This window comes from Peromyscus eremicus, chromosome 22 (genome assembly GCF_949786415.1).
Source record: "Peromyscus eremicus chromosome 22, PerEre_H2_v1, whole genome shotgun sequence".
Taxonomy (NCBI): Eukaryota; Metazoa; Chordata; class Mammalia; order Rodentia; family Cricetidae; genus Peromyscus; species Peromyscus eremicus.
The window spans coordinates 19,334,936-19,353,084 of record NC_081437.1 but is presented as its reverse complement, the minus strand read 5'-3'; the positions used below and the strand labels follow the sequence as shown (position 1 = coordinate 19,353,084).

Here is an 18,149-nt window from a genome sequence, read left to right as displayed (position 1 = left end):
TTCTGTAAGTTTAAAGAGCAAACACCTTTAAGAAATTGTTTTCACTGTGTTAATTTTCCGGAATATTAACAGATAGCCAGTGAACGACGCATAGGGATCTGGCCGACCTCCTATTTTCAGTCATTAAAGGAAATGGGTAATCTTTAAGTTACTAATTAAAGTTGGCACTGTTGGTAGTCTTCTGTCAGCTGGCGTATTCATTGTGCTTCAGTGATGTGAAGACACCAATTTGAGGACCCATTTCAGGATCACATCTGGGTCTTCCTGACATTTCCTCAACAGCTATAAAAACACAGTTGTGAGGGATGCCCTGTTCAGGGGAGGTGCAAAGGTTGTGTGGCTCAGTCATTCATATCCTCTGTGGTGTTTGTCACTTTTGGGTACCTACGAAACTAGAAGTTACTGCTGGATGTTGTTTTTCCAGTTTGTATTTTTTCCTTTCTACTTTTTGTTTTTCTTTTCTGGATGAGGTTTCAGGATGTTGTCCAGGCTGGTCCTGAAATCAGCCTCCTTAGTCCAGGATGTCAGCACTCACCACCATGCATGCCCATTTTTGTCTATCTAAAATTTTTTAGTTAGTACTTGACATTCTAAGTCATGAAATCACCGGTTTGATGAGTAGTTACATTTTTGGGTTTTTTTTTTGTTTGTTTTTTAAAGATTTATTTATTTATTATGTATACAGTATTCTGTCTGCATGTATACCTGCAGGCCAGAAGAGGGCGCCAGATCTCATTATAAATGGTTGTGAGCCACCATGTGGTTGCTGGGATTGAACTCAGGACCTCTGGAAGAACAGTCAGTGCTCTTAACCGCTGAGCCATCTCTCCAGCCCACATTTTTGTTGTTTTTTTTTGTTTTGTTTTTTTTTTGGGGGGGGTTTTTTGAGACAGGGTTTCTCTGTGTAGCTTTGCGACTTTCCTGGAACTCACTTGGTAGTCCAGGCTGGCCTCGAACTCACAGAGATCCGCCTGGCTCTGCCTCCCAAGTGCTGGGATTAAAGGCGTGCGCCACCACCGCCCGGCTCCACATTTTTGTTAATACCCATAAAATTAGGGTTAAGACAGAAAACATTTCTCTTTTATGAACCAAAGGTATGTCATGTGCCCAGCTAGGGCCCCTTGGGGAGCATACTGAAGCTTATAGAGTGAGCTACAGGGCAGGCCATAGGTAGGATAGTTTATAGACTGAGTAGTAACTCAGTAGACGGAACCTAAATCTAAAGAAAGCTTGTTACAGGAGGAATCATACAATGGCAGGTCTGAAGAGAACTTTACGGCCTGTTGTGTGACACACACCTAATCCCAAGGCAGAGGCAGGCAGATCCCTCAGTTTGAGGCTAGCCCAGTCTACATAATGAGTTTCAGACCAGCCAGGGCTACATAGCGAGACCCTGTCATATCCTACCCCTCCAAAGAAAGATATTTTTAGATAACCAATGATAAATACTTGACATGTCTGGATGAGCTTTCTAGAATCATGGCTATGACCGAGTGTGTTTTGTAAAGTTGTTCACAGGGCTCAGAGCTCCTGCCAGAGGGCTGTTACTCTTCGGTCCACCTGGAAACGGAAAAACCATGCTGGTAAGAGTGTTATCAAGATAGAGGATTCCATTGAGATAATTAGGATCATATGAATTATGACTTATAGTTGTAATATACTTCTTCAGTTTCTAAAATAGTTTTCATGCAAATATAAATGGGAAGCCATGTGTTATTTGCAGTAGCATGTTTTCGGCTTTGTTTTGCAGAAGCACTTACCTTGCTTTCCTGAGGTTCTGTCTAATGACACTTAGAATTTTTCCTTCTTAATGAATTTGACCAGTTAGTTTGCTGTTGTTATTGTTGTTGTTGTTTTTTTGGTTTTTTTGCAGTGTCTTTTGGCCAGAGGCTTTTTTTTTTTTAAACCATGATCTGAATATCTATATCTGAGTCCTTCTTAGCTGTAAAAACAAATAGATATTAAAAGCATGGTGGCACACACCTTAATCCCAGCACTAAGGAGGCAGAGGCAGGAGGATCTCTCTGAGTTCAAGGCCAGCCATGGCTACATAGTGAGATGTGGTCTCAAACAACAAAACCCAACAGGAAAAGAATAAATTTCTTCTTGCCTGTTTAACTTTCTCTGGCCAGTATCTTCCTGCCAAAAAGAAGAGAATTCTTCCCTAGCTTTCCGTGGGAAAGAAGCGTAGCATGTAGACTCTTGACATAGCTAGCTGATGCTGGGAGTCACATCACACCTTCTCTTCTGATACTTCGATGATCAGATGTAGCTGTCTTTTACAAAATCAGGATATTGAACTAACATGTTTCCTCTTCTGACTTCAAGGCTAAAGCAGTAGCTGCAGAATCCAATGCCACCTTTTTCAACATAAGTGCTGCAAGTTTAACTTCAAAATACGTAAGTGCTCCTTTCCCCATACTGCCATGTAAATTATCGTCTTACGTGCTGTGTTAATAAAATGGCAGCAGCATTATTGAAAAATGTTTTCTGCTTATGTATAATGAATAGCACTCTTCAAGGTACAGAGTTATGTGCACTTTTTAGTTACTTTAAAATGAGAATTAGGGGGCTGGAGGGATGGCTCAGAGGTTAAGAGCACTGACTGCTCTTCCAGAGGTCCTGAGTTCAATTCCCAGCAACCACATGGTGGCTCACAACCATCTGTAATGAGATCTGCAGGCCAGAAGAGGGCACATGCTGTATACATAATAAATAAATAAATCTTAAAAATAAAATAAAATAAAATAAGATGAGAATTATGTTGTTGAATACTGTCATAGTTTGGTAGACCCTAGCTTAACAGAGTGCCAAAGTTGCCTGGATCAAATACCAGATATTTATTGCACAAACAGATAGGATGTGGAAATAGATACTGAGGAGGCTGGAGGTGTAAGATCTAAGTGTTAGCAGTGGCACTACCTTTTGGGAGCCACAGCAGTGAGTGTGTCACAGGCCTCTCCTGGTTTCTGGTGTGCTGACAGTCCCTGGCAGTTCTTGCCTTGCAGATGTGGCTTCCTGTATTATCACATGACAATCGCTGTAATTCCTGAGTTCACGTTACCATGTGTTATAAGAATACAGTTTTATTAGAGTAGGGTTCACTCTAATACCTCAGCTTAATTTGACCATCTGTTAGGATGCTATTTCCAAATAGTCTCATTTCTAGACACTAGAGCTGGGGCTTCAGTGTGTTTGGGGCAATGTAATCTGGGCTGTAATAAATACCATCCCTTCTACTTAGCTCCCTAATGTGACTGTCTAGAGAGTTACCATGTGTGAGAATTAGAGTAAATTGAATATTCCCTGTTTTTTGACTCTAAATTAAAATATGACATAAGACTTCCTCTGGTTTTTTGTTCTGTTTTGTTTTCATTTTTCTTTTTTTTTCTTTTTCTTTTTCTTTTTCTTTTTCTTTTTCTTTTTCTCTTTCGAGGCAGGGTTTCTCTGTGTAGCTTTGCACCTTTCCTGGGACTCACTTGGTAGCCCAGGCTGGCCTCGAACTCACAGAGATCCGCCTGGCTCTGCCTCCCGAGTGCTGGGATTATTGTTTCCATTTTTCAAAACAGGGTCTCTTTCTATGTAGCCCTGGCTGTTGTGAAACTCGCTATGTAGACCAGGCTGGTCTTGAACTCACAGAGATGAGCCTGCCTCTACCTCCCAAGCACTGGGATCAAAGGTGTATGCCACTATGCCTGGCTCTCCTGTTTTGTTTTATTGCTTTATATCACAGTTTAGATTTCTAATTTTCTTTCTTCTGGCTCCAGTGATATTCTAAGAAGAATTTAGTCTCAATAATTTGAGAGTAGTACAGCTATACCTGCAAGGTTTAAGGAGAGATGGGACCTATCTCAGTCAAAACGTTCTTCGTTCTTGCTATACAAGCCTGAGGATCTGAGTTTGAGCTCTGAATCCACACTAAAAAAGCTGGGCGTGGCAGCCTGTCCTTGTGATTTCAGCTGGGGAGGTGGAGATAGCCAAATCTCTGGGACTTATAGGTCAGCCCAGCTTCTAGGCCAGTGAGAGACCTGTTCTCAAAAAAAGAGAGTACCAAGATGGTGGTACCGTGCATGCACCACACACACACACACACACACACACACACACACACACACACACACACACTCACACTCTGTCACACTAAACAGACCTGTCTTGGATGTTTATAACTAGCATGAATGGAACTGGTACACTGTAAGACTGAAATATTTCCCATTAAAACTTAGTTTGAGAAGGTAAATAGTGTGTTTTCTAAAATTATACATTCTGTGACACCATTGGAATATATCATGAGATCATGAAGTTAAATTTTAAATCATGATAAAAACTGGAATGCTGTTGCATTTATGTGTGTTATCAATGCATTATACCTTGTAGGTGGGAGAAGGAGAGAAATTGGTGAGAGCTCTCTTTGCTGTGGCTCGAGAACTTCAACCATCTATAATTTTTATAGGTAAGTATTTTCCCAACTAGGTTGAGCATTTATGAAATACCACTTTCCTAGTATGAGAACTTTGCTCAAAAAGCTATTCAGAAGGACGGCATTTTATTTTTTTTTAATTTATTATTATTATTTTTTAAAGATTTATTTATTTAGTATACAATGTTCTGCCTGCATGTATGTCTGTCTGCAGGCCAGAAGAGGGCACCAGATCTCATTACAGATGGTTGTGAGCCACCATGTGGTTGCTGGGAATTGAACTCAGGACCTCTGGAAGAGCAGTCACTGCTCTTAACCTCTAAGCCATCTCTCCAGCCCCAAATTTTATCTAATTTTTTGGTTTTTCGAGACAGGGTTTCTCTGTGTAGCTTTGCGCCTTTCCTGGAACTCACTTTGGATTCCAGGCTGGCCTCGAACTCACAGAGATCCACCTGGCTCTGCCTCCCGAGTGCTGGGATTAAAGGCATGCGCCACCACCGCCCGGTGACGGCATTTTAAAGAATGAATTCAGTAGGACTATCAATAAGTACAAACTATATGAATATTCGATGATTGACTTAGTTTGGGCCTAACACCTCCTCTTTACATTTCCTGTAGATGAAGTTGATAGTCTTTTGTGTGAAAGAAGAGAAGGGGAGCATGATGCTAGTAGACGACTAAAAACTGAATTTTTAATAGAGTTTGATGGTGTAAGTATTGATAATCTGTATTTGTGCATATATTTCTTTTTAAGATTTAATTTATCATATGTGTTTGTGCATTTGCCTGCATGACTTTTTGTGCACCATGTGTGTTCAGGAGCCTATTGAGGCCAGAAGAGTGCATAAGATCTCCCAAAACTAGAGTTACATGTGGTTCTGAGCTGCCATGTAGGTGCTAGGAACTGAAACCCAAGTCTAAAGAGCAATGAGTGCTCTTAACCTCTGAGCCATCTTTCTAACCACTTACTATAGTTTTTACTATGGCAGTATTTTAATATGTATACTTTCCTACTAAATGAACCAAGCTATAAATACATGCATGTATAGTTTCCCTTTTTATTTTATCTAAAATGCTGACAAAACTTTTGGCTTGCAGGTACAATCTGCTGGAGATGACAGAGTACTTGTAATGGGTGCAACTAATAGGCCCCAAGAGCTTGACGAAGCTGTTCTCAGGTAGTGAGAGGCGTTTATGATGGTTACATTTCGTGTGTTCATCTCTCTCTCTCTCTCTCTCTCTCTCTCTCTGTCTCTCTCTCTCTCTCTGTCTCTCTCTCTCTCTCTGTCTCTCTCTCTCTCTCTCTCTCTCTCCCCCCCCCCCTCTCTTTTGGAGGGGAGGGTGTCAAGGTCGTACTATCTATCTTTGGCTGGCCTGGAACTCATAGAGATCTGCCTGCTTCTGCCTTCCTCGTGCTGGCATGAAAGGAGTGTGTGTCACCACACCCGGGTTTATCTCTCCTACCTCTGATATCCTGTACTCTCAGCTTTAAGACTAAATGACTTTCCTCCATGTATTGTCCGCTGCTGTCCTGGTGTTGCCAACTCTAGCAAATGAGGTCAGGCCTAGGATGTTATTCTCTACAGATACATTTAGATAGATCATTTCTTTTACTCAGCATTACATTAACTTTAAAGTCTAAGATCACTCCTTACCATCCTTACTCTTTCTTCAAGATAGGGTTTCTCTGTGTAGTCCTGGCTGTCCTGGAACTCACTCTCTAGACCAGACTTGCCTGAAACTCACATAGATCCACCTGCCTCTGCCTCCCAAGTGCTGGGATTAAAGGTGTGTCCTATCACCATCTGGCAGCGGAATTCATGAGAACTGTTCCCCACTCTTGTGTGTTTGAACAAAGTAACTCTTCATGCTGGAAGAAGAATCTTTGACTCAGTATTAGATTCCTAGCTTTCCTTTCTCAAGGCATTTATAACATAACTTCATTGTTTCTATGACTTGCTGTTGACAAGGTAGAAGTCTCGAATTCATGTTGGTTTTCTTTTTCATGGCCCCTTATTCTTTCGTTATTGTTACCCAGCACCTGCTGAGTTCACTTAGTGTTGCTCACATGTGTGTGCTGAGGGCTGACTGCATGAGATTGGATAACCTTAGAGGGCACCGTCCCTGAAGAAGACTGTTTCTCCCTCTTCCAGCAGGCATTAATTACCTTCATCAGCTCTTCATCTAGGCATGAGGCCTTGTGAGATTTTCCCATTCGTGTTTCATGTCAGTAGGTGCTATCACTTTTCAGGTCTCATTTTAGGCAATCATATTGAAGTATCACGAGTGCGGCTTCTCTGTCATTTTTTTTTTAATTTTGTTTATTTGGATCGGGGAAGTGCACGTGCATATAAGTGTGTGCACGGAAATTGAGGACATCTTCCCAGAGTCTTCTGGCTCTTTCTACCACTTGATGTAGAAGATCAAATTAAGGTCACAAGGCTTGGTGCCAAGCACTTTTATTCATTGACCATCAGACCTGTTTTTGTTTTTTGTTTTTTGTTTTTTTGTTTTTTTGTTTTTTTTTTTGTTTTTTTGTTTTTTTGTTTTTTTTTTTGTTTTTTTGTTTTTTTGTTTTTTTGTTTTTTCGAGACAGGGTTTCTCTGTATAGCTCTGTGCCTTTTCCTGGAACTCACGCTGTAGCCCAGGCTGGCCTCGAACTCAGAAATCCTCCTGGCTCTGCCTCCCGAGTGCTGGGAGTAAAGGCGTGCGCCACCACCGCCCGGCTTGTTTTTGTTTTTAAACAGGGCATCTCTGTGTAGCCCTGGCTGTCCTGGAACTTGCTCTGTAGACCAAGCTGGCCTTGAATTCAGAGATCTACCTGCCTCTGCCTCCTAAGTGCTGCCTGGCATGATGTTTATTATTATTATTGTTGTTGTTGTTATTTTTAATCTTTGGCTTTTTGAAATAGGATCACAAGTAGCCCAGGTTATACTAGAGTTCACTGTTTTAGTCAAAGCTTAAATTCTCCTGACTCCATTCCCTAAATGCTGGGACCACAAGTACACACCTCCACACACACACTTGCATACTTTTTCCCCATTATTTAATTTCTTGGCCCTAGCGTCACCATGCAGACCACTCAGGTGTTTGGTGGCTGTGGTCACTGTCCACCCTGTAAACTGCCACCCCACTGGAGCAACTCTGGGCAGCTGATACGAGGCTGTGGCTGCCTCAGGTTATACTTAAGTTGCCTTTATTTAAACATCATGAAGTACTGTGGGTTAAGATGTGATCAGCTTTACTTGACAATAATAATTAAACTCTTTTTAGTATTAAAAATAAAAGTACAGTTGTAAAAGAGTGTAAAAATAAATCCAAAAGCCTGTCCCACTTCATAAAATCATAGCCTTGCTGAGAACCAGATTAGATACTGTGTGAGCTCTGCTCAACTGTTCCACACAGTAAACCTTTGTAAATTGAAACCTAGTCAATAGTGATGAAATGAACATTTCTGTTTCTGTAATCTTTGTCCTTTCTGCTTATTATGCCAGATATTGTTTGTTTCAAAATATCATTGCTATTAAAGTACACATAAAATACAGACTTAACTTTAACCATGTATTGAATTAAAGATTTTTAAGCATTAACTAGAGAGTTTGAAAAAAAATAACAACCAAGCCTGGAGGCAAACCCCTATGATTCAAACTATTTAGAAGGCTAGGCAGGAGGATCACAAGTTCAAGGCCTGCCTTTACTACAGAGTGAGGTCAGGACCAACCTGGGCAACTTAATGAGAGTATGTCTTAAGATAAAATATGAAATAAGGGCCATGTATAGCATGTGTGAGGCCATAGGCTCAATTGCAGGTGAGCTGCCCACACTAAAAAAGTAAAAATATCTTTCTATGTTAATAATCAGAAGGCACTTTTAGTCCCCTTAGATATTATAGTTACAGTTTTTCCCTATCAGTTGTTACTTGAGCTGAGTTACCTATAACTTCAAATTTATATTTCCAATTTGACTTTTCAGGCGATTCATTAAACGGGTATATGTGTCTTTACCAAATGAGGAGGTATGTATATTTATATTTCAATTTTTTATTAAAGTAAAAGCAAGGACCATTCTCTCAATATTATATTTGCAACTCTGTGGTATAGCCATTTTGAAAACAGTTTGTTGGGGTTGGAGAGATGGCTCATCAGTTAAGAGCACTGACTGGCTGCCCTTCCAGAGAACAGGGTTCAATTTCCAGCACCTGCTAGGGGTTCATAACTGTAGCTCCAGTTCCAGGAGGTCTGACACTGTCTTCTGGCTGACACAGTCAATACATACATGTGGTGCATATACATACATGCAGGTGCAAAATATTCACACATATAATATAAAAATAAATCATAAAAAGAGAAAGCTTGTCAGTTTCTTAAAAGAATAACCATAAACTTAAATATAACCCAGCAGTTCCTGAACATTTATCCAAGAGAAAGACATAGGAAGGCATGCTCAACAGTATTAGAGCAGCTGTCTTAATACTAGCCTCAACCTGCAAAAAAAAAAAAAAAAAAAAAAAAAAAAAAGTCCATCAATTGCTTAATGAATAAACAAATGTGCTATATCTAGTTAATGAGTGCTATTTAGTTCAAAAATTTATTATTTCATTATCTAGGGTTTGGGGTGTAGCTTAGAAATAGAGCATTTGTCCAGCATGTATAGGGCCCTGGGTTTGATCCACCGAACTGAAAAAAATTCATCAGCTCATATTACACTCATTAATATGAACAAAATTAAAAAATTGTAATAAGGGAGAGGAGCCATATACATAGGATTTCATTTTATTGTTTTATTTACTCATTTTTCTTCAAAACTTTGTGTATAATTGTTTTTCCTGCTATCTGTCTGTGTGCCACATGTGTACTTGGGTCCCAGTCAGGCCAGCAGAGGAGATCAGAACCCCTCTGAGTTACAGAGAGTTAGGAGCCTCCATGTCGGTTCTGGGAATCAAACCAGGTCCTTTGGAAGAGCAGCCAGTGCTCTTAACCACTGAGCCGCCTCTCCAGCCCCGATTTTATTCCTTTTAAATGAAATATTTAGAAAAGACAAATTTCTAGAAATGCAGTCAGACCAGTGGTTAGATAGGAAAGGAGGTAGGGTGGGGATTAATTCCAAACAGGCATGAATGAACTTCAAAGGGGTGGCAGATGTTCTAAAATTTTATTATGTAACGGTTTTATAATTCTGTATAATTAAGTCATTTGAATTATATACCTATAATGTATGAAATCCTTGCTGTATAAAATCATATGTCAATAAACCTTTTTGAAAACATTGTATTTCTTGGAGCTGGAGAGATGGCTCAGCAGTTGAGAGCACTTGCTGCTCTTACTGTGTGGGCTTGGTTCCCAGAACCCACATGGCAGCTCACACCCATCCATAATTCCAGTTTCAGAGGATCAGCACCCTTCTTTGGCTTCTGTGGGCACAGGACACTCATGCAGTACACATATATGCATTTGGGCAAATACTCACACATACAAAATCAAAATCAACCAATCTTGGTAAAAAACTGTAGTTTTCTAGTTCAGGCCCTAGGCATCCTTGGTAGTAACAGCAGCCACTTCCTCGTGCTGTATGCACACTGTGTGCTTGGAAGTTCCTGCACTAGTTATCACAAAGAGTTTTTTTATATTTAACGGGCAGAAATGAGACCTGAGTCTGGAATAGTACATTAAGCTAGTTCTTAGTTTATTAAATAACACTGATCAGGTTTTAATTCTGTTATGAGGTTGAGCAGTATTGATAATTCTTTAATACTTATTTTCAGACGAGACTGCTTCTACTTAAAAACCTGTTATGTAAACAAGGAAGCCCACTGACCCAAAAAGAACTTGCACAACTTGCTAGGTGAGTGGTTTCATTCATCCAACTGTATGTCTTACGGTGTTTGCTCCATTTGTAAAGATGTCTCCTTCTATGCTGTTTAAAATGAGCTAATGGAAAACTTGCTTAAGTAAAACAAGCTTATTTGAACAGTTCATTTACTAAAAAACTTCTTGTCTTATCTTTTACTTCCTTTATTTTCTTACCTCCTCTTCATGATAAAATGAAATTTCAATTTCTGTTTTATACTAGACCTGAACTAAATATCTAATGACAATATTATAGTCTTTCTATCAATAAAGCTTATAAATGATATTAAAATAATTTGAAAGGTAAAATCCCCTCATATTTGAGACCAACACAGATACTTTCATATATACTTACTTTTTTGTATTAGGTGAATCACCTTTATTTGTTCATCTGAAAACATACTTTTAAACATAATAAGGAAGCTGAGTGTGGTGGTGCACACCTTTTCCCAAGCACTCAGGAGGTAGAGGCAGTAGAATCATGAATTTAAGGCCAATTTGGGTTACATATAGAGACCCCATCTCAAAACCAAGAAGAGTCATGACATAGGAATAGCAACTGTTACTGCAGTGTCGTGCAGGGAAGGCCAGAGACTGGTCTTTGTTCAGGCTCCATCAAAACCTTTTTGTGTGGCTAGGGGAGTGATTCAGTGGTTAAGAGTACTGTCCGCTCTTCAGAAGACTTCTCATGCAGGTCTCTGAAGACCGTCCCCCAGGCAGACTTTTTCTTTCTCCTTCCACCTTAAGGAAGGTCCTCCTTCCCTTTAAGGCTCCCATTATGCTGGCTTTCTCACATAATGACAGCATTTCCATCCCTCCTCGATGCCATATCATGGTCTTGAGGCCTATTCTCCTAATGAAGCTGATTCCTGAGAGGTAACTGTGTGGCAGCATCCTTTCCCAAACAGTGCTACTACTTACTGTCTCCTTATTATTACATTTACTAAATGGAAAATTACTGACAGGAAACATTGTGGGTCAAGGGGATTCTTGTAGACTGACTCAAAAGAATTTTTATAGAAGGCAGGCAGCATTATTAGATCTTAAGCTGGTCAGATACCAAAGATTGAGGACTTTCAGTAAACCCACTCAGAACACTATTGGTTTGTGTGAACGAATTCTGCAGTAGGCCTGAGAGAGTAAAGGGAGGGGAGTTGAGCCTGATGCGTGGTAGACTGTATCTTAAACACTTTATCACTGTACTTGAGTAGACACTGGAGTTGAGCCTGATGAGTGGTAGACTGTATCTCAAACACTTTATCACTGTACTTGAGTAGACACTGGAGTTGAGCCTGATGAGTGGTAGACTGTATCTCAAACACTTTATCACTGTACTTGAGTAGACACTGGAGTTGAGCCTGATGAGTGGTAGACTGTATCTTAAACACTTTATCACTGTACTTGAGTAGACACTGGAGTTGAGCCTGATGAGTGGTAGACTGTATCTCAAACACTTTATCACTGTACTTGAGTAGACACTGGCTGCAGGCAGGACATCCACAGATCACATCCCTGAAAATGGCATAAAATAGTTTAAGGAACCGGAGGGTCAGGTCAAGGTCATCCTTGCTACATAGCAAGTTTTTGGCCAGTCTGGATGTAAGTATAAAGTAAATAAAATGAGTTGTTTTCTTGGGCCTTTCCTGGGAACCCCATTTAAATGATAGTGTCTCACTAATATATAGCATTTAGCCCAGCAGTAGAGTGCTTGCCTGGCTTGAATAAGACCCCAAGTTCCTTTCTTAACACTACTACTACTGAAAGGAAAAAAAAGAGGCAGGAAAGGAAAAGATTGTTTTTACTTTATTTTGTTTGTTTGAGATAGGATCTCACTATATATCCCTGACTAGACTGGAAGTCAATAAGGAGACCAGAGCAGCCGTGAACTCACATCGGTCTTGCCTGTCTCTGCTGGGGCTAACGGTGTGTCTCACTGTACCCAGCTATAATTTAAAAACTTAGGAAGTGAAGCCGGGCGGTGGTGGCGCACGCCTTTAATCCCAGCACTCGGGAGGCAGAGCCAGGTGGATCTCTGTGAGTTCGAGGCCAGCCTGGGCTACCAAGTGAGTTCCAGGAAAGGCGCAAAGCTACACAGAGAAACCCTGTCTTGAAAAACAAAAACAAACAAACAAACAAAAAAAAAAAAAAAAAAAAACTTAGGAAGTGGTGCTGAAGAGATAGCCCAGAGGTTAAGAGCATTGGCTGCCTTTCCAGAGGTCCTGAGTTTGATTCCCAGAACCCAAATGGGAGCCACAACCATCTAAATTCAGTCTCAGGGGATCTGATGCCCTCTTCTGGCCTCCTATGGTACCTGGGTTGCATGTGGTACACAAATACATGCAGGCAAAACACCCATACCATAAAACAAAAAACAACAAAAAAGTTACTTAGTTGAGTAGTAATGTATAAGAATATTGAGCTCCTAAATGCCCATAAAATAGGAGCATCTGTAGGCCACCCTGTCTGCTGAGGCATCCTATTCAGGTGTACTTCCTTTTTACAACTATCGTCTATTCAAACATTGCTTTATCTTTCTGCCCTCATTTAATGAAATACACCTTTTTAGGTCTCACCTCACTAAGCGGGGGCGGTGCTCTTTGCCAGTAAAGAGACTACTTAACTTACCAAACAAGTAATTGTGGCTGGATGTGGTAGTGCATTCCTTTATCCCAGCACTTAGGAAGTAGTGCACTACATAATAAGCCCCTTTCTTAGAAAAAGAAAAAAGTAATTGTAGTTATGTGTTGATTGGCTACTAATGGCTTATAAATTTGACTTTTCCAGGTGATGTGTTTATAATTTAATGTGACCTGCCTCAGGGTATACCTTATCCTAAAGCAGAAGTGTCCTGTATTTTTTTTTTTTTTTTTTTTTCGAGACAGGGTTTCTCTGTGTAGCTTTGCGCCTTTCCTGGAACTCGATTTGGAGACCAGGCTGGCCTCGAACTCACAGAGATCCGCCTGGCTCTGCCTCCCGAGTGCTGGGATTAAAGGCGTGCGCCACCACCGCCCGGCTATGTCCTGTATTTTGACATTGCATATGACATAGTCATCTATAAGTGTGTGGGCCTCATTCATAGCTGTCTTCAGATGCATGTAGGCTTCAGATTAGACAGCTAGAAAGGAATGGTTCTCTAATGATGAAAATCTGAGGTGTTATAAGGAGTGAACATTAGATTGTGTTGTTCTGTTTTTTGTTGTTGTTGTTGTTGTTGTTGTTGTTGTTGGAGGTGGTGGTGGTGGTGGTGGTTTTTCAAGACAGGGTTTCTCTGTGTAGCTTTGCGCCTTTCCTGGAACTCACTCTGTAGTCCAGGCTGGCCTCGAACTCACAGAGATCCTCCTGGCTCTGCCTCCTGAGTGCTGGGATTAAAGGCGTGTGCCACCACCACCCGGCTAGATTGTGTTGTTCTTTTAAATGGGCCTTTCTATGACCTTAAAAAATTAAATCATGGCACTGGAGAGATGGCTCAACAGTTAAGAGCGCTGGCTGCTCTTGGAGAAGACCGACGTGCAGTTCCCACACCTACACTGGGTGGCTCACAACTACCTATAACTCCAGCCCCAGGGGATCAGTGCCTTCCTCTGGCCTCCGTGAGTACGTGCACACACACAGTTCTATGCAGATATATAATCAGGCACACATACACATAAAACAAATAAATACATTTTAGAAGAATGAAAAAATCAAACTACATAATTGTTAGCTTGCCTTTCATGTAGAGGTTTTTGTGTGCTCTTTCTGGTGGGACTTTTTGTCTCACTGTATAGTTGAAGTTAGTCTCAAGCTTGTGATCCTTCTTCCTGTATCTCATGAGATGTAAGATTACAGGGAAGTTTTAATCTGCAACGAACAAATTTGTTATCTCCTGCTTCCACTGTTCAGAATGACTGATGGATACTCTGGAAGTGATCTAACAGCTTTGGCAAAAGACGCAGCACTGGGCCCTATCCGAGGTAAGTATGAAAGCATTCGAAACACTAGAACTTTGAATGGTACATGTTATAAGTTTAGCCTCTTGAGAGATGCGTAGCTTTACATTTTATTTTATTTATCTTAGGTGTTTGAGAGTTTTGACTGTTTTTTTGATGGTGGTGTAGGGGGTGCTGTTTCTCTGTGTAATAGCCCTGGCTGTCCTGGAACTTGCTTTGTAGACCAGGCGCAGGCTAGCCTCTGCCTCCCAAGTGCTGGATGGGGTCAAAGATATGGACCACCATGCTCGGCTAGAGTTTTGCCTTCTTATATGTATTTGCACCATATGCATGCAGTACCCACATAGGTCAAAAGAAGGTATCAGATATCCTAGAACTGGAGTTACAGCCAATCGTGAGCTGCCATGTGGGTGCTAGGAAACGAACATAGATCTTGTAAGAGCAGCAAGAGCCCTTAACCACTGAGTCACCAGTGTAGCTGGAAGTTTCTCTGGTCCTGCCCAGCACATCAGTGCCAATCTTTCCCACCCACATCCCACAGCCACTTGGTCCCAAGTAAACACATAGAAGCTTATATTATTTATAGACTGTATAGCCTATAGGTCAGGCTTCTTGTTAGCTAGCTCTTATATAATTTAACTCAACCCATTTCTATTAATCTATATGTTACCACGTGGCTGTGGCATTACCGTTCTGCTGGCATCTTGTTGCTCCATGAGCCGTGGGCTTGCATCTTCCCCCACTCCACCCATCTTTGACAATATGAACTATGAACACTCTCCTTTCCCAATGAGCAGGACACAAGGAGGCAGGACTGGAGAAACTTCCAGCTACATTTGGTGCCCAATGTGGGGCATTGATCTACATAGACCTGATAAAGCTTAAAAAGGATTCTTAACACACAGAAACAGAGCCAAACTCGGCTTCCTGGTCTTGGGGGTCTCATGCCAGCAGCAGCACAGAGACATGTCTCCCAATAGCCACCAGCAAGGTGGGCTGGCGTGTCAACTCCACCCTTCTCTTCCTCTCCTCTTCAGTTTCAATGCACCACCTAACCTTATCCTGTCCTGCCATAGGCCAGTGCAGCTTTATTTATCAACCATTCAGAGCAACACATATTCACAGCATACAGAAAGACATCCCACATCAACATAAAAGAAGTAAAGTTGTATCAGTACACAGCTTGACACAAAACAGTATCTAAAGTAGAAGTCAATATGCATTCTTTGTGAAAAATCAAAGTAAATGGTTTGGGCTTTCTGGAAAACGTGTTCTCTGTTGCATGTTCCTTATCTTTTCTCCATTAACAACCTTTAAAATATAAAACTAGGTTGACTAAATGACTCAGCTGTTAAGAAAACCTGAGTTCGGTTCCCAGCACCAATGGCAGATGACTCACAACTGCCTGTAACTCCAGCTCCGGAGGATACAGTGCCTCTGGCCTCTTTGGGCACCTCTTCTCTACTTGCACAGCTCCCCCTCCACACACATAATGATTCATTATAATAATAGTAATAGTAAATGTAAAGCAATCTACACAACATGTGAAAATAGCCCACGAGCGTTTCACCCCACCCCTTTTATAAAGCCTTTCATCGAAACCCTAAGTTTGGATCTGATCCCTGTTGGGGATTTACACAGTAATCTATAGATTGAAGAACTGTTGGAGACCTCTTAACAAGTTTTGAGAACAGTGATAGTGACTGCACATAGTCTTACTACCTGTTATGTAAGTGTACCTCAGGTGTATACAAACGAAACAATACTAAGTCAGACAAATGGATGCAAACTAGGCTTTCAGTGGAAAGGCTGTCCAAATGGTCAGGCTTTTCCCAACTGAATTGTACTTAATACATACAGCAGCACAAAAATTACATTTTTTATTTTATATAGAGGCATCCACATATAGTACATAGTATATAAAAGAAAAAACTTAGTACTTACATTGCATATGTTGAGTTCAATTTTACTTCTTTTGTTTGTTTGTTTGAGACAGAGTCTGTCTCCAAAGTGCTAGGATTAAAGATATGTACCACCATGCCCAACTGCTGTATTAATTTTGACAAAGCTGAGACACATAGTATATGTAGCACTCATAGGTATATATTTACATCTCTTATTATGGATACATGGGGTATTAAATATAGTATAGTAATGTTCATTTAACTAGAGTTATAAGGTGATAGTGTAAAAGATTTTATAGCTAGGTGTGGTGGTATATGCCTTTAATCTCAGCACTAGGGACGCAGAAGCAGGTAGCTCTCCATGAGTTCAAAGGTCAGCCTGGTCTACATAGAGTTCTAGAACAGTAAGGGCTGCATAGTAAGAGTCTTATCTCAGAAGAGAGAAGAATGGGGCTAGAGAAATAGCTGAGTTAAGAGCACTAACTTTCTCTTAAGAGGACTGGGTTCAGTTCTCAGAACCCACATTTCGGTTCAACCATCTGACACTCCAATTCTAGGAATTGAGCATGCTCTTCTTGCCTTTGCAGGCAAAAGGCACTTATGTAGGCAAAACACCCATCCATAAAATAGGAATAAAATAAGGCTTTAAAATGGATCTTAAAGCTTTTAAGACTTAGTATTCCTGAGCCTGGTGGTGGTGGCACATGCCTTTAATCCCAGCACTAGGGAGGCAGAGGCAGGCGAGTTCGAGGCCAGCCTGGTCTACAGAGTGAGTTCCAGGAAAGGTGCAAAGCTATACAGAGAAACCCTGTCTTAAAAAAAAATAAAAATAAAAAAGACTTGGTATTCCTAAGAACCAAAAGCCTACTAATAAGGTAGGCACGCTGGCACAGGCTTGTAATCCAGCTATTTAGGAAACTTACATAGGAGAGTTACAGGTTCAAGGCCAGTGTGGACTACAGAGTGAGATGAAGGTTTGCCTGTGCAGTGTAAAAGAGCATCAGGACACAGCTCAGTGATTAAACATCCCTAACCTGTCCAAGGCCCGATTTGGTCCCCAGTACTACAAATAACAACCACAACAAAAGAAACCTAAGGGCTAGGAGGTGATGTGAGTAGGAAGAGCACTTGCTGTGCAAAACTAAAATCAACCCCGAGTTTGACTCACCAGTGTACACATGTAAAAACTAGACATGACTTCACATGCAGTAACCAGTACTGGAACCTTCCCAGAAGTTAGCTAGCCAGCCAGCCTACCCAGCTAGTGACACTCTGGGCCGGTGAGATACCTTGTTTGTGTGCAGTTGTTGTTTTAGATTTATTGTTTGTGTATTTATGTGTGTGCAAGCAAGGAGGCCAGAAGGGGGAGTTGTGTGCCCTGGACTATCACTCCATGTCTTTTACCTTCTGACAGGATGTCTCCCTGAGCCTGAGTCTCAGGTTTTTTTGTTTGTTTTTTGTTTTTCCATGACAGGGTTTCTCTGTAGCTTTGGTGCCTGTCCTGGTCTCACTCTGTAGACCAGGCTGGCCTCAAACTCTCAGAGATCCGTCTGCCTCTACCTCCTGAGTGCTGGGATTAAAGGTGTGTGCCACCACCGCCCAGCAAAAGTTTTAAAGACAGTGTATGGAGACAGACATAGTATAGGACAGATACCCAAGCCCCAGTCTTGGTCCTACAAAAATCTCAGGAGGGTCCTCACAGGGACACTGACTCCCAGGTCCCTGTCAGAAGCCCATGTTCGTAGAAGAAATACCTCAATTTCCCATAGACAAGCCCCCATGGGGTGGAGGGTCCTCAACAACAGAAATATCTTAATCTCCTCAAAGTGAGATTTCCCCCTCTCTTCCCCCCCAAAACAAAAACAAACAAACTGAGGGACTAATCTTGCCTCAGTACATTCTTCCAATCTCCCAGAAGTAAGACCCTGAGGCTGGAAACCCTCACGATTGGGATGCCATCCCACTTCCCAGAAGCAGTCATCCAATGGGCGGGGCACCAACGGTCCTCATCTTCTCAACAAGTGTGTCCCCTGGTGTACTTACAGTGGAT

At 41.3% G+C, this 18,149-nt stretch overlaps 1 protein-coding gene and 1 long non-coding RNA gene across 3 annotated transcripts in view; one reads left to right on the top strand and one right to left on the bottom strand.

The window, feature by feature from the left end:
- LOC131897660 (uncharacterized) overlaps window positions 1-18,149 on the bottom strand; it is a 52,927-nt gene that overhangs the window by 22,677 nt on the left and 12,101 nt on the right. The window lies entirely within an intron of this gene.
- The window catches only part of Spast (spastin), a 47,673-nt gene that overhangs the window by 26,597 nt on the left and 2,927 nt on the right, over window positions 1-18,149 (top strand). For both annotated transcript variants that reach the window (XM_059248617.1, XM_059248615.1), the window contains 8 exons: window positions 1,509-1,583; window positions 2,329-2,400; window positions 4,378-4,453; window positions 5,039-5,130; window positions 5,519-5,598; window positions 8,393-8,435; window positions 10,182-10,261; window positions 14,149-14,219. In XM_059248617.1, coding sequence (XP_059104600.1) covers window positions 1,509-1,583; window positions 2,329-2,400; window positions 4,378-4,453; window positions 5,039-5,130; window positions 5,519-5,598; window positions 8,393-8,435; window positions 10,182-10,261; window positions 14,149-14,219 — 589 coding nt within the window. The remainder of the gene's footprint in view (window positions 1-1,508; window positions 1,584-2,328; window positions 2,401-4,377; window positions 4,454-5,038; window positions 5,131-5,518; window positions 5,599-8,392; window positions 8,436-10,181; window positions 10,262-14,148; window positions 14,220-18,149) is intronic.